The sequence below is a fragment of the Macaca nemestrina genome, chromosome 1, assembly GCF_043159975.1.
Source record: "Macaca nemestrina isolate mMacNem1 chromosome 1, mMacNem.hap1, whole genome shotgun sequence".
NCBI classification, from domain to species: domain Eukaryota; kingdom Metazoa; phylum Chordata; class Mammalia; order Primates; family Cercopithecidae; genus Macaca; species Macaca nemestrina.
In genome coordinates, this window is record NC_092125.1 from 190,874,274 (window position 1) to 190,888,699 (window position 14,426).

A 14,426-nucleotide genomic window follows, 5' to 3' on the forward strand; every position below is an offset into this window, starting at 1 on the left:
TCCTCAGGGAAGACAAACTCCTGGAGTCAGGGAAACCTGCATCTCGAAAGGTTTCAGCAGTAAGGCCAGGGGTACCTTCCAGGCAGGAGTGGTAGCATCTCAAAGGTGTAGAGGAGTGGGAAATGGTATATAGCGCAAAGGTGTGGTAGGTAGGGAGATTGGATTGATACCAGGCAAGAACCCCGAATTTGAGTTACGAGTTGAAGGCTTGGGGAGACTCTGTTAGTGGTCTGCACAGCCTTCAGGCCACCAGTGTGCAGTGGGGTGATTTTAGGGATGATGACACCAAGCACTGGAGAGCGCTGTGTCACTGATTCCCTGCAGCACTGTGAAGCAGCTACTGCTAATGTCTGCACTTTAGAAATGGGGCCATGGAAACTCAGAGATGAAATAACTTGCTCATGGTCACACTGGAAATAAGGGGTGGAGCTAGTACCTGAATTTAGTTGTGTCCAGATTCAGAGTTCAGGTTTCTGTTCACTGCCCTGCCTGGCATCCTTGGAATGGACAAGCAGATCCTTAGGGCTTGCCTCTCCCCTACCAACTGTCCTCGCCCGTTGGAGCCTGGCCTCCATCAGATGCCTCCAGACTTGGGACAGGTTGTGACAGGGCAGGCAAAGAGATGACTAGAGGCTGAGGACCCACAGCAATGGGAAGGAAGGCACCAGGAGGCAGGCCCAGCATATTCAGTGGGCATTTCTGGGACTGCAGGCCCCCGTTTGGCAAGTGTGCCCACCCACACCTTCCTCTTTTGCTAGACCTCGGTGGGTTGGAAGGGATAGGGAGGACCAACAGCAGTGATGGAGGCTGCATACCGCTGTGTGTGTATGAACTTGCGGCATGCACACACATGGAGGGGTGTTGGGATGGGCTGGGTTCAAATGGAATTGAGTTTGAGCTGTAAGTGGTAGGGGATGAGGGGCCTGTGAGTTTGTGACTGGCTGAAGCAGGAATATTCAGATTCTGTGAGCATGGTTATGTGTGTGTGATGGTATACGTGCACAAGAAGCCGTTTCTGGGTAACTAGGCCCGCACTCTGCTATACGTGTGGCTGGATGGGTCTGGCCAGTCCCGTGGCACTGAGAGTGTAGTGAGTGTACTCAGGCAGAACCGGTGCTGCCTGCCTACCACATCCCTGGGAGCTGGCCAGGGTGGGGGCAGGGCTGGTGGGCAGGTCTGTCCTAGGACAGGCGTTTCCAGTTCCTGGAACTGCTTCCTTGTGTGGAGCCTTTCCCCGTACCTCCTAGCTGGGCCCTTGGGAGAGGGGAGGAGGCCATGCGTGGGTCCTTCAAGGGGGTGCTCGCAGGCCAGACACAAGGGAGCTAGGCCTGGGGAACAGAAAGCCACAGTGTGAGTCTTTCAAGCACATCTGAAGGGTGACATGTGTGAGTTTGTCACACCAGGCCCTCAGTGCGGTCGGGGAGTCTGTACTTCCTGGATGGCGGAACCCGTCTGTCAAGCCCTGCTTCCTCCCCAGCAAGGGGTTGGGGAGAGGGCCCGGTGGCAGGAGATGGGCCCTTGGGGCTTTGAGACATGGTGAGGATAAAAGGGGCAAGTAGGAAGGCCCTTTTCCTTCTGTACTTCTTTTTTTTTTTTTTTTTTGAGACATAGAGTGTCACTCTGTCACCCAGGCTGGAGTGCAGTGGCGCAGTCTTGGCTCACTGTAACCTCCATGTCCTGGGTTCAAGCGATTCTCCTGCCTCAGCCCTCCCGCATAGCTGGGATTACATGCTTGCGCCACCACGTCCAGCTAATTTTTTTTTACTTTTAGTAGAGACAGGGTTTCACCATGTTGGTCAAGCAGATCTCAAATTCCTGACCTCCCGTGATCTGCTTGCCTTGATCTCCCAAAGCGCTGGGATTCCAGGTGTGAGCCACCACACCTGGCCTTGTACCTCTCTTCTATGCCTGAACTTCCACCATTGGTCACTTGCTGTCATCCCAGCAAGTCACACTGAGCCTGTGAAACCACAGGGCACTGGAAACCACACGTTAGGGGAAGCGGGAGAGTTGGCGGGGCTCTCAGATGGACTCCAACCCCTTGTTTCTTGCCTGGGGAAACTGAGGCCCACAGAAATAGAGGGACTTAGCTCAAGAACATGGAGTGAATCTGTGGCAGAGCCAGGCCCCGGCCCTCTCTTAGGGAGGGGTGCAAGGGGAAAGGAAAAGGAAGACTGGGTCCTGGCCCGGGGCTTGCCCACCCAGGCTGCATCTCCCCCTGCAGGTGATTGAGGAGTTCTACAACCAGACATGGATCCACCGCTATGGGGAGCGCATCCTGCCCACCACGCTCACCACACTCTGGTCCCTCTCTGTGGCCATATTCTCCGTGGGGGGCATGATTGGCTCCTTCTCTGTGGGCCTTTTCGTTAACCGCTTTGGCCGGTAAGTAGGAGAGGTCCTGGCACTGCCCTTGGAGGGCCCATGCCCTCCTGCCCAGGGAGTCCCAGATGGGGTGGGAGGTGGGGGAGACTTCCCTGTCTGTTCTAGGGTGTTACCTATGACCCAGCCCCTGGGAGCCCAAGGAATGTGGGCACCGGCCTGACCTGTGACCCCACCCCCAGGCGGAATTCAATGCTGATGATGAACCTGCTGGCCTTCGTGTCTGCCGTGCTCATGGGCTTCTCGAAACTGGGCAAGTCCTTTGAGATGCTGATCCTGGGCCGCTTCATCATCGGTGTGTACTGCGGCCTGACCACAGGCTTCGTGCCCATGTATGTGGGTGAGGTGTCACCCACAGCCCTTCGTGGGGCCCTGGGCACCCTGCACCAGCTGGGCATCGTCGTTGGCATCCTCATTGCCCAGGTAAGCTAGGGCAGGATCTACCTGCCCGGCACAGCCCCTGCCCACAGCTTCAGTGGCTCTTAGATCTGTGCCCCGCAGGGCAGTTTCTCTTCCACCCAGCCCCCACAGCCCTGCAGAGGACAGCTATGGTACACAGGTCCAGAGAACACAGCACCATGGCCTCCTAGTTGAGAGCAAGATGACTTGACTCTTCTCAATCCCTTTCTTCTCACTCTAGGCCGCCAACCACAGGGCCCGCCTTCCCCCAGCATGCCTTAGGCCATTATGTGCAGTGTACCCTCTCTCCAGGAGGCTTCCCCTTCCCTGTCCCCAAAACCCTCCTGTGGCAGAGTAGCAGCCCCCGTTCTCTGTCCTGGACACATCTGTGGCCTTGGCATTTGTCCTCCCAGCAACACTGTGGGGTAGGTCCTACTTTCCCCACGTGACCGATGAGGAAACTGAGGGTTCAGAGAGGTTGAGCCTCATGCTAGTGGCAGAGCCTCTAGAACTGGGGCTCTTCTGTGAAGCAGCAGCTGACACAAAGTAGGAAAGGCCACTCTGGCAGGACGGGGTGGGAAGGGGGGTCAGGGCAGAGGCTCACAGCCCCTGCTTCCCCCAGGTGTTCGGCCTGGACTCCATCATGGGCAACGAGGACCTGTGGCCCCTGCTGCTGAGCATCATCTTCGTCCCGGCCCTGCTGCAGTGCATCGTGCTGCCCTTCTGCCCCGAGAGCCCCCGCTTCCTGCTCATCAACCGCAATGAGGAGAACCGGGCCAAGAGTGGTACGGGCCGGGCCCTGCCCTCCTCCCCACTCCCTGAGCCCTGGCCTTCTTCCCACTCTGAGCCACCCCCACCCTCCCTCCGGTCCCTCCAGTGCTGAAGAAGCTGCGCGGGACGGCTGACGTGACCCATGACCTGCAGGAGATGAAGGAAGAGAGTCGGCAGATGATGCGGGAGAAGAAGGTCACCATCCTGGAGCTGTTCCGCTCCCCCGCCTACCGCCAGCCCATCCTCATTGCTGTGGTGCTGCAGCTGTCCCAGCAGCTGTCGGGCATCAATGCTGTGAGTGCCCCCACCCACCCTTCCTGTGCCCCAGCCAAGCCCTCTGGTCAAGTGTGCACGGTGAACAAGCCCCAAACTTGAAATAACAGATACGCCTCTGCCAAAGGAGAACCTTCCCTTTAGAACCCAAGCCTGTAAGGACACTGCAGTGCAGTGTCCTTCTGCCTGAGTATTTGTCCCCTTCATTCTTTACTCATCCTGGGTTCCACATGCACTGCTACAGAGGCAGGGAAGGGCCACAATGTCCAGGTAGGCTCCAACAGTTTCTGTTGTCTGGCAGGTCTTCTATTACTCCACGAGCATCTTTGAGAAGGCAGGGGTGCAGCAGCCTGTGTACGCCACCATTGGCTCTGGCATCGTCAACACGGCCTTCACTGTTGTGTCGGTGAGTCTTCGCTTACTGGCTCCCCCAGCCAAGCCCCAGGGAGGAGGCGGTGCCATCTTCCCTGCTGGTCTTTGCAGTGTCCTGTGACTTTCCCGGCTGTTGAAGCGAGGCCTCTGGGTGGGTGGGTTCAGAGGGGCACCAGGCAGGGGTGGCACTGACACTGTCTCTGCCCACAGCTGTTTGTGGTGGAGCGAGCAGGCCGGCGGACCCTGCATCTCATAGGCCTGGCTGGCATGGCAGGTTGTGCCGTACTCATGACCATCGCGCTGGCACTGCTGGTGAGTTGCCAGGTTCTGGAGGGTGAGGGATGTGGGGGAGTTCGCCTGGGCTTCAGATCCCAAAATGCCTGTCTCAGCCCCAGGCTGGCAGGCCAGGTGGTGACTGCGCTCTCCCTGGCTGTGGGTTCGACCTTCTAGCTCCTGAAGTTGTCACCTTCCAAACCATACACATCCTCTCTTGAACTTGCTCCTCCCTGCTTGATGGATTCTCAGCACAGCACCTCTGGTCCCAGACCCCAAACTCTCACCTCCTTAAGGAATTACTTTGCCTAATATTAACCCTTTCCAATCTTCATCTGTAGCCTCAATTCATCTTCACAGCAACCCTGGGAAGTACTGCTCTCCTCCCCACAGAGGTGCAGAACCACGTCTTGCCTCATTCAGTTCACACGACTAGAGGTGTAGTTCAGTTCTTCCCATTTTATGGGGGAGGAAGCCTAATTCCCAGTGAGGTTAGTAACTTGTCAGATAAAGGATGAAGCCAAGAATCAACCTCAGCCCCAAGCCTGTGACTGTGACCGCTATGCCAACCCTGTGCCTGGCACTCACACACAGGCAGTCGTTTATTCAGCCTCTGGGCAAGGAAAGCACCAGGACTATCATTTTACAGCTCAACCTGGGCTTGGAAAGTTTGGTGGTTGCCGAAAGGCCGGACAGACAGCAAGTGGAAAGACCGTAACTTTTCCACCCGGGCCGCCTCAAGGAGAATGGTTATATGAGAACCATATGCTTAGTGCTTACTCTGTACCATCCGGAGCTGGGCACCACACAAACCTTAGAACCTGAATCCACCCCACCCCCAGGAATGTTCTTCTGCATCCTGCCACAGGCAGACTGCACTGCAGGCACAGCCAGGGGACCACGGGGCCTCTTAGCACCCTCCACATGCATACCACATTACCACTCCCAGGGGGTGGGCTCACACTTGGAACCAACCCGCAGGACTTAAGTCATTTTGTTCAGATGAGGAAACGTAGGCCCAACGCTGGATACACAACAAATCCAGGACCAGCCCCAGGCTTCCTGCCTTCTAGCATGGCTCTGCTCTGGGCTGCCTCTGTAGCTTCTGTTTCCCCTGAGGATCCATCACAACCCAGTCTAACTTTTCCCCTTCTTCGTCATCCTCAACAGGAGCAACTACCCTGGATGTCCTATCTGAGCATCGTAGCCATCTTTGGCTTTGTGGCCTTCTTTGAAGTGGGTCCTGGCCCCATTCCATGGTTCATCGTGGCTGAACTCTTCAGCCAGGGTCCACGTCCAGCTGCCATTGCTGTTGCAGGCTTCTCCAACTGGACCTCAAATTTCATTGTGGGCATGTGCTTCCAGTATGTGGAGGTGAGAACCCCACTGTCTCTATACTCACCATTTCTCGCCTGCACGCATGACCCCACAGTGCTGTGCAAAGTGCTGGCCCAGCATTCTCATTAGGAATCATGCTGAGGAGGAAATCGAGGGTAGGAAGCCCAGGTCACATGACCAAGAATGCTGACCTCAACTCCAGGGTTCTCCCCTTAGCCTTGAGTGGTGCTCCTGGAGCCTATTACACGCTAGGTGCAAGCGTGATCTCATTTAATTATGATAGCCTTCCTGGGGAGGTGGATGTTCCCTTTTTCAGCTCAAAGGCCCAAAGGTAAAGTGACTTATCCAAAGTCCTACAGTCAGGATGTAGGGTCATGACTCCAACCAAGCATGTCTGTATGTCTTTCAGCAACTATGTGGTCCCTACGTCTTCATCATCTTCACTGTGCTCCTGGTTCTGTTCTTCATCTTCACCTACTTCAAAGTTCCCGAGACTAAAGGCCGGACCTTCGATGAGATTGCTTCCGGCTTCCGGCAGGGGGGAGCCAGCCAAAGTGACAAGACACCCGAGGAGCTGTTCCATCCCCTGGGGGCTGATTCCCAAGTGTGAGGCGCCCCAGACCACCAGCCCGGCCTGCTCCCAGCAGCCCTAAGGATCTCTCAGGAGCACAGGCAGCTGGATGAGACTTCCAAACTGACAGATGTCAGCCGAGCCGGGCCTGGGGCTCCTTTCTCCAGCCAGCAATGATGTCCAGAAGAATATTCAGGACTTAACAGCTCCAGGATTTTAACGAAAGCAAGACTGTTGCTCAAATCTATTCAGACAAGCAACAGGTTTTATAATTTTTTTATTACTGATTTTGTTATTTTTATATCAGCCTGAGTCTCCTCTACCCACATCCCAGGCTTCACCCTGAATGGCTCAGTGCCTGAGGGTGGGGACTATGCCCTGTCCAGACACTTGCCTTCTTCACCGAGCTAATCTGTAGGGCCGGACCTATGTCCTAAGGACACACTAATCGAACTATGAACTACAAGGCTTCTATCCCAGGAGGTGGCTATGGCCACCCCTTCTGCTGGCCTGGATCTCCCCACTCTAGGGGTCAGGCTCCATTAGGATTTGCCCATTCCCATCTCTTCCTACCCAACCACTCAAATTAATTTTTCCTTACCTGAGATCAGTTGGGAGCACTGGAGTGCAGGGAGGAGAGGGGAAGGGCCAGTCTGGGCTGCCGGGTTCTAGTCTCCTTTGCACTGAGGGCCACACTGTCACCATGAGAAGAGGGCCTGTGGGAGCCTGCAAACTCACTGCTCAAGAAGACACGGAGACTCCTGCCCTGTTGTGTATAGATGCAAGATATTTATATATATTTTTTGGTTGTCAATATTAAATACAGACACTAAGTTATAGTATATCTGGACAAGCCAACTTGTAAATACACCACCTCACTCCTGTTACTTACCTAAACAGATATAAATGGCTGGTTTTTAGAAACATGGTTTTGAAATGCTTGTGGATTGAGGGTAGGGAGGTTTGGATGGGAGTGAGACAAAAGTAAGTGGGGTTGCAACCACTTCAGCGGCTTAGACTTTGACTCAGGATCCAGTCCCTTACACGCACCTCTCATCAGTGTCCTCTATTGCTCAAAAATCTGTTTGATCCCTGTGACCCAGAGAATATATACATTCTTTATCTTGACATCAAGGCATTTCTATCACATATTTGATAGTTGGTGTTCAAAAAGACAGCAGTTTTGTGCCGTGATGCTCAGGCTTGAAATGCATTATTTTGAATGTGAAGTAAATACTGTACCTTTACTTGACAGGCTCAAAGAGGTTATGTGCCTGAAGTCGTACAGTGAATAAGCTAAAACCCCTGCTTTTAACAATGGTACTATACAACCCCTACTCCATTAACTCCACCCACCTCCCGCACCCCTCCCCCCTACACACAAAATGAACCACGTTCTTTGTATGGGCCCAGTGAGCTGTCAAGCTGCCTGGTGTTCATTTCATTTGGAATTGCCCCCTCTGGTTCCTCTATATGCTACTGTTTCCTCTCTAAAGACAGCTCATCTTCCTCCTTCACCCCTGAATTCCAGAGCACTTCATCTGTTCCTTCATCACAAGTCCAGTTTTCTGCCACTAGTCTGAGTTTCATGAGAAGATGCTGATTTGGTTCCTGTGGGTCCTCAGCACTATTCAGTACAGTGCTTGATGCACAGCAGGCACTCAGAAGATACTTCAGGAAATAAAACACCAAGGATATTTGTCTCTAGAGGGTCAGCTGACAAAGGAAAACTGGTACTTAGCAAATGGAAATACCTATATGCATTACCATTAGGTATAAAAATCTATGAGAACATCCATCTGCATCTCACAAAGGAGAGCAGATTGAGAAGGATGTGCCCTGCCTGAGCCTGAGGACAGGGCGGTTAACCGATGAAGGGCTGAGGCCAGGTGAAAAGAAGCCTTATCACGTGCTCCCAAAAGACTTCTGTGGAAAGGAGTTATCCGGGTCCCCGTGCAGGAGAGGGTTGGGGACAGGGCGAGAAGGAGAGGCTGGGGCCTAGGCTGTCAGGGTTGCCACTCGGGTATCTTACTCCTACGACGCTCCTCACTCAGAGGCTGTCCCCACTGGACCGGAAAGGAAACAGACGGGGTGGGGTGGGGATGGGTGGGAGCCCCGCGCCGGTGGCCGTACGCGAAGGCCCCGAAAGTTGGCAGAGCCAGGCAGCAACCCGGAACCGCCCCGGCCCGAGGATCCAGACCCCGGTCTGAAAAGGCCCGACAATCCACTCGCAGCTCCCTCCCGCCACGTCCCCGAGCACCGCCATTTCCCAAACTGCAAAATGTCAGCGCAGGCGCAGGGAGCCCGGCCCGCCCTCAGCGTGTCCCAGAGTGCCGTGGCGGCACAGCTGCCGGTCGGTCCGCTGAAGCCTTTCCTCTAGGGGCCGCAATCCACCCCGGGGTAGAAGATTTGGGACCAAGGTTCGGCCGCCTACTGCCGGGGTCGATGGCGCATCCTCCCCAGACTTCACAACGGTCCCCAAAGCCCGGCCGCCGGCGGCGCCCGGACAAGATTGGGGAGGGGCGGGGCCAGGTGGCGTCTCCACCAATCAGAGACGACTTTTTGGGCCCGACGAGGGGCGGGCTCCAAGACTCCACCAATCACACCCTGGCGGTTCCAGGCCCTGGCCCTTGAGGACGACCCGGACGCCTGCTTGTCAGGTGATGCTGTTTACTCTGGAGGGGGTGACGGTGACTTGTGTATCGCTGGGCATCCCTGGGGACGTAGCTCACCCGGGTTCCTATCCTGCATAAGGTGACGCCTACGGTTTCTGACGAAAAGGGGTAAATAGATAACGGGACTGTTCTCCGGGCCACCATCTTTTCCCAGCAGGCCACCATCTTTTCCCAGCAGTGCTTAGTTGTTTCACTGACAGTGTTATGAGATGTTTCATTTGAAATCTTAGACGCAAAATCTCCTCTCCCTGGAAGCCATCTGGATCAGGTTTTCCCGGGGACACTACATCGGCTTGTATTTTCTCCATCAAAGCGCTCTCCACGCTGTACCGGAATTGACTATCTTTCCACCACACTGGGCGCGCGGGCGGGGTGGAGGCAGCTGCCGCAGGTACAGGACTGAGCCGTTCCTTGGTCCCCACTTTCCACCACAGACTCTGGTCAGGATTATTGAATGAATGAAGTAGAATTTAGAAGCCAAGAAGTTCTGAAATCTGAGTTCTTCCAGTGCAATTTTAGGTAGACGATCTGACAATTCAGGATGCATTTAATAATAGGGAAAGGATATTCATTCTCTTCTGTCAACTACATTTTTAGTGGCCCCTTTTTCATTCTGTGATTTTTATTTCATAAGTCTCCTACAATTCTGGCCCGTCTGTCCGTTGCAATTGCTGCCCCTAGTGCTGGCCACTCATCACCTCTCCCAGGATCACTGCAACTGCCTTCTCACTGGCTCTGCTTCCTCCTTCCTCCTCATTCTCCACACTGCAATCGATGATCTTCCTAAAATTCAAATCTAGTTATGTCTCTCTCCTACTTAAAAACCTTCGTGGGTTCCTCATTTCTCTCAGGATAATGTCTGTGTTTCTTAACCTGAAAATTCAAGTCATTCATGATCAAGCTCTCTCCCTCACGGCTGGCCCCACTCGACTCCAACCCTATCCTCCAGCCATCCATCCACTCTGTTCTCTGATCACATTCTCCTTCTCCTCTGGGCCTTTGAAGTTTCCTCCGAAGAGATTGCCCTCCCACCTACTCCTGTTATCCACCAGCTGATCATATCCCACCACAGCTCAAGGAGTGAGAGAAGGGAAGCTGTGCTAGTTGGGAGTTTGGCTCATTCATTCATTGGCACACTCCTGCCAACTAGTGGCTGTTTTGTGAACATTTCGATCAAGGCAGGGTTTAACCTCACCCTTTCAGGGTTTCAGAGATACTACATTGCTTTGGAGGGAACCCTTGACTGGTCCTACTACAACAACTCCATCCGGTATCCCTGACCCTGGCTTCCTAAATGATCTTCCTAAAAATGTGTTCTGACCACATTATTCTATGGGTTAATACTCCCCACTTTCTCATGATAAAGCCCAAATTCCTTAACCACATTCTGGCCTTTGCCGACCTTATCTCCCAATACATTCCTTCCACACCCTAATCTCCAGCGAAGCTGATGTGCTCTTATGTTCCCAGGACAGCTCCTCACCCTAAAACTTTTTGTTTAAGCTCCTTTCTCCTGGTCTGCCTTTGGTCTCTCCTTAGGATTATCTGATATCAAAATACCAAATTAGCTGTCACTTTATGAAGCATTTGCTTAATTATTTGAACCGTTGCCTAACTGAGCACACACTTGTTGCCAAGTTTCCTCCTCAGTTATGCTGGGTCTTGGAAAAAATATGGTTTCTGGAGTCAGAAATAGCTGATTTAGCTATTTAGCTCTGCTATTTACCTGAATAATCTTGGGCAAGTCACTTCACCTTTCTGATCTTCTGTTTCTTTGTCTGTTGTAATACTAAAATGAAATAAGATAATATATATTGTAATGCAGATGTCAGCTGAAGTTACATCATCTTCCCCCTTCCAAACGCTTCAGAAAGTCTGGTAATCACCCCCAAGGTTTCTGTGAATTCCCAGGGATCTTTTGTTTTCTTTCTTTGTTTTTTTGTTTTTTTTTTTTTTTGAGAAAGAGTCTCCCTCTGTCACCAAGGCTGGAATGCAGTGGCACGATCTCGGCTCACTGCAACCTCCACCTCCTGGGTTCAAGCAATTCTCTGCCTCAGCCTCCTGAGTAGCTGGGATTACAGGCCCCCACCACCACACCCAGCTAATTTTTGTATTTTTAGTAGAGACAGGGTTTCACTATGTTAGCCAGGCTGGTCTTGAACTCCTGACCTCATGACCTCGTGATCCACCTGCCTTGGCCTCCCAAAGTGTTGGGATTATGGGCGTGAGCCACCATGCCTGGCCCCCAGGGATCTTTTATATTCCTTTTTTTTTCTTTTCTTTTTCTTTTTTTTTTTTTTTGAGACGGAATTTCACTCCTGTCATCCAGGCTGGAGTGCAGTGGTGCCATCTCGGCTCACTGCAACCTCCACTTCCTGGGTTCAAGTGATCCTTCCGGCTCAAGCCTCCCAAGTAGCTAGGATTACAGGTCCCCACCACCATGCCCAGCTAATTTTTTGTATTTTTAGTAGAGATGGGGTTTCATTATGTTGGCCAGGTTGGTCTCGAACTCCTGACCTCAGGTAATCCACCTACCTTGGCCTGCCAAAGTGCAGGGATTACAGGTGGAGCCACAGCGCCTGGCAGGATCTCTTCTATTCTTAAGGTTATCTCTGGTTCTGACGGTCAACATCCCCTAAACCAACAGGTGCAGGGTTTCTACCACAAGCTGTTTCCTGTCATGGAACTCATATCTTCTTTAGTTTCACTTCATTCATTTACTGAGCACCTCCTGGATGCCAGGGATGCAGCAATAAGAAAACAAAGATTTGCCTTCACGGAGCTTACATTCTGTTGGGGGAAACCCAATAAGCAACCAACAATGTGTGATAAACTTAGATGGTGATTTGTGTTAGGGAGAAAAAACCACCCTAAGGGGATGAAAGCGGCAGTGTGGATGGGGGTCAGTTTTAGATGAGATCATTTGAAGCCTTCCCTCAAGGAGTGATATGTGAACACAGACCTGAATGAGATAAGGAAACAAATCATACATGTATCTGGGAGAAAAGCCTTCTGAGCAAGTTCGAAAGTACTGAGGCAGGACCATGTTAGCAGACCAACAAGGAGGCCTGGGTAGCTGGACCAGGGTGACACAGATGAGGTCAGAGAGGTGGCAGGATGCTAGATCTTGTAGGGCCTCTTATATCACATGAGGACTTTGGGGTTGGTTGGTTGGTTGGTTGGTTTTTGAGATGGAGTTTTACTCTTCCAGGCTGGAGTGCAGTGGGGCGATCTCAGCTCACTGCAACCTCTGCCTCCTGGGTTCAAGCAATTTTCCTGCCTCAGCCTCCCTAGTAGCTGGGACTACAGGTGCCTGCCACCACGCCCAGCTAATTTTTGTATTTTGAGTAGAGACAGGGTTTTGCCATGTTGACCAGGCTGGTCTCAAACTCCTAACCTCAGGTAATCCGTCCACCTCCACCTCTCAAAGTGTTGGGATTACAGGCATGAGCCACCGTGCCTGGCCAACTTTGGGTTTTATTTCAGTGGTGATCCACTGGAGAATATTGGCCAGAAAGGTGACATGATCTGATTTACTTTTTTTTTTTTTTTTTTTATAGACAGAGTCTCACTCCGTTGCCCAGGCTGGAGTGCAGTGGCATGATCTTGGCTCACTACAATCTCTGCCTCCCAGGTTCAAGTGATTCTTGTGCCTCAGCCTCCTGAGTAGCTAGGATTACAGGCACCCACAACCACGCCCGGGTAATTTTTCTGTTTTTAGTAGAGATGGGGTTTTGCCATGTTGGCCAGGCTGGTCTCAAACTCTTGACCTCAGGTGATCCACCTGCCTCAGCCTCCCAAAGTGCTGAGATTACAGGCGTGAGCCACCGTACTCAGCCTGATTTACATTTTTAAAGGATCATCTGGCTGCTGTAAACTGTAGGGGAGCAAGGGTGGAAGTGGGAAGAACAGTCAAGAGGCAGTTGCGGTTGTCCAGGTAAGAGGTGATGGTGGCTTGCCTCAGGTAGTAGCAACAAGTAGATGTAGTCAGAGGGGATGTATTTTGAAGATTCAGCCTACAGGATTTGCTAATGGGGTGGCTGTGAGGTTTGAGAAACAGAGAGAAATAAAGGTTAGCCAAATTGACTGGATAAATGGTGGTGCCATTAACTGAGAAAGGGACCACTGAGAAAATTGGAATCAAAAGTTCAGTTTTGGATGTGTTAAATTGAATCCTGGTAGACATTCAGCTAAAGACATTGAGTAGGCAGTTGAATATACTAATCTAAGGCTTGTATAAACCTTTTTAGAAAGTGGGGGAGAAGGGATTTAAATCATAACAACATAACCTAAAATTGAATTTTAGACATCTAAGTCCCTTGGCCTCTTTCCCAGCTCAGGCTTTGGGCCCAAACTCCAACCAGCTTGCCCAGTCCCCACTTTGCTTGTCAAAGGCCTTGACTAATGCTTTGAAATGACAGCTGGTAAGGACCTGTCAATTTACTTGGGCTTTCCTTTACCCAGTTTTTATCAGGGAGCAGGGGAATCACAAATTTCCCCTTAAAATGTGCAATCTCTTACAAAAGTTATTCCATACATGTTTGCATAAAGCAGTAGGTGAGAAGGTTTAAGCACGTTTATTAAGTGGTAATGGATTTCCTTTCTTCTCAGACTCACTGTTTTTGTCCTATTCTCCTCATAAAGGACTGGATCCCAGTGCCTCACAATTGTCATGGACAAAGAGCTTGATTTTGAATTATGGTTCAAGACGAGGGTGGTGTTGACTCCAACCTAGGATATCAGTTTTTCCATCTTCCTCCGCTGTCTCAAAATGAATTCCACATCTCTGTCTTTTTTCTAGAGTAGTTATCTTCAAATTTTTTTGCTCACATACTTCCCAAAAGAATTTTGAGGCCAGGCCTGGTGATTCACACCTGTAATCTCAGCACTTTGGGAGACCAAGGCAGGTGGATCGCTTGGGCTCAGGAGTTTGAGACCAGCCTGGACAACATGGAAAAACCCTGTCTCTACAAAAAATACAAGAGTTAGTTGAGTGTGGTGGTGCACGCCCATAGTCCCAGCTACTCAGGAGGCTGAGGTGGGAGGATTGCTTGAGCCCAGGAGGTCGAGGTTGCAATGAGTAAGCTATGATCACAGCATTGTACTCCAGCCTGGGTGACAAAGCAAGATCCTGTCTCAAAAAAAAAAAAAGAATTTGAAAAACTATCTCTTTGCTTATTTTTAGATTGAAGTTACAAATTTATCTTCTTAAATTCAAATATTTGCAGGAGATTTAATTTCTGCTATGTGATATTGCCATTTTATTTTATTATTATTATTTTTTGAGATGCTGTCTTGCTCTGTACCCAGGCTGGAGTGCAGTGGCATAATCTCGACTCACTGCAACCTCCACCTCCTGGGTTCAAGCAGCA

The 14,426-nt window shown here is 51.5% G+C and overlaps 1 protein-coding gene and 1 pseudogene across 1 annotated transcript in view; both read left to right on the forward strand.

Annotated features, from left to right (window-relative positions):
- Window positions 1-7,626, forward strand: part of LOC105494864 (solute carrier family 2 member 1) — a 33,885-nt gene extending 26,259 nt beyond the window's left edge. Inside the window, exons 3-10 of the mRNA XM_011763783.2 lie at window positions 2,225-2,385; window positions 2,565-2,805; window positions 3,404-3,566; window positions 3,659-3,846; window positions 4,127-4,231; window positions 4,408-4,509; window positions 5,641-5,844; window positions 6,218-7,626. Of these exons, the coding sequence (XP_011762085.1) occupies window positions 2,225-2,385; window positions 2,565-2,805; window positions 3,404-3,566; window positions 3,659-3,846; window positions 4,127-4,231; window positions 4,408-4,509; window positions 5,641-5,844; window positions 6,218-6,418 (1,365 nt within the window). The 3' untranslated portion in view covers window positions 6,419-7,626. The remainder of the gene's footprint in view (window positions 1-2,224; window positions 2,386-2,564; window positions 2,806-3,403; window positions 3,567-3,658; window positions 3,847-4,126; window positions 4,232-4,407; window positions 4,510-5,640; window positions 5,845-6,217) is intronic.
- A 123-nt stretch (window positions 7,627-7,749) lies between these two features.
- The window catches only part of LOC105494861 (E3 ubiquitin-protein ligase makorin-1 pseudogene), a 40,999-nt pseudogene continuing 34,322 nt past the window's right edge, over window positions 7,750-14,426 (forward strand).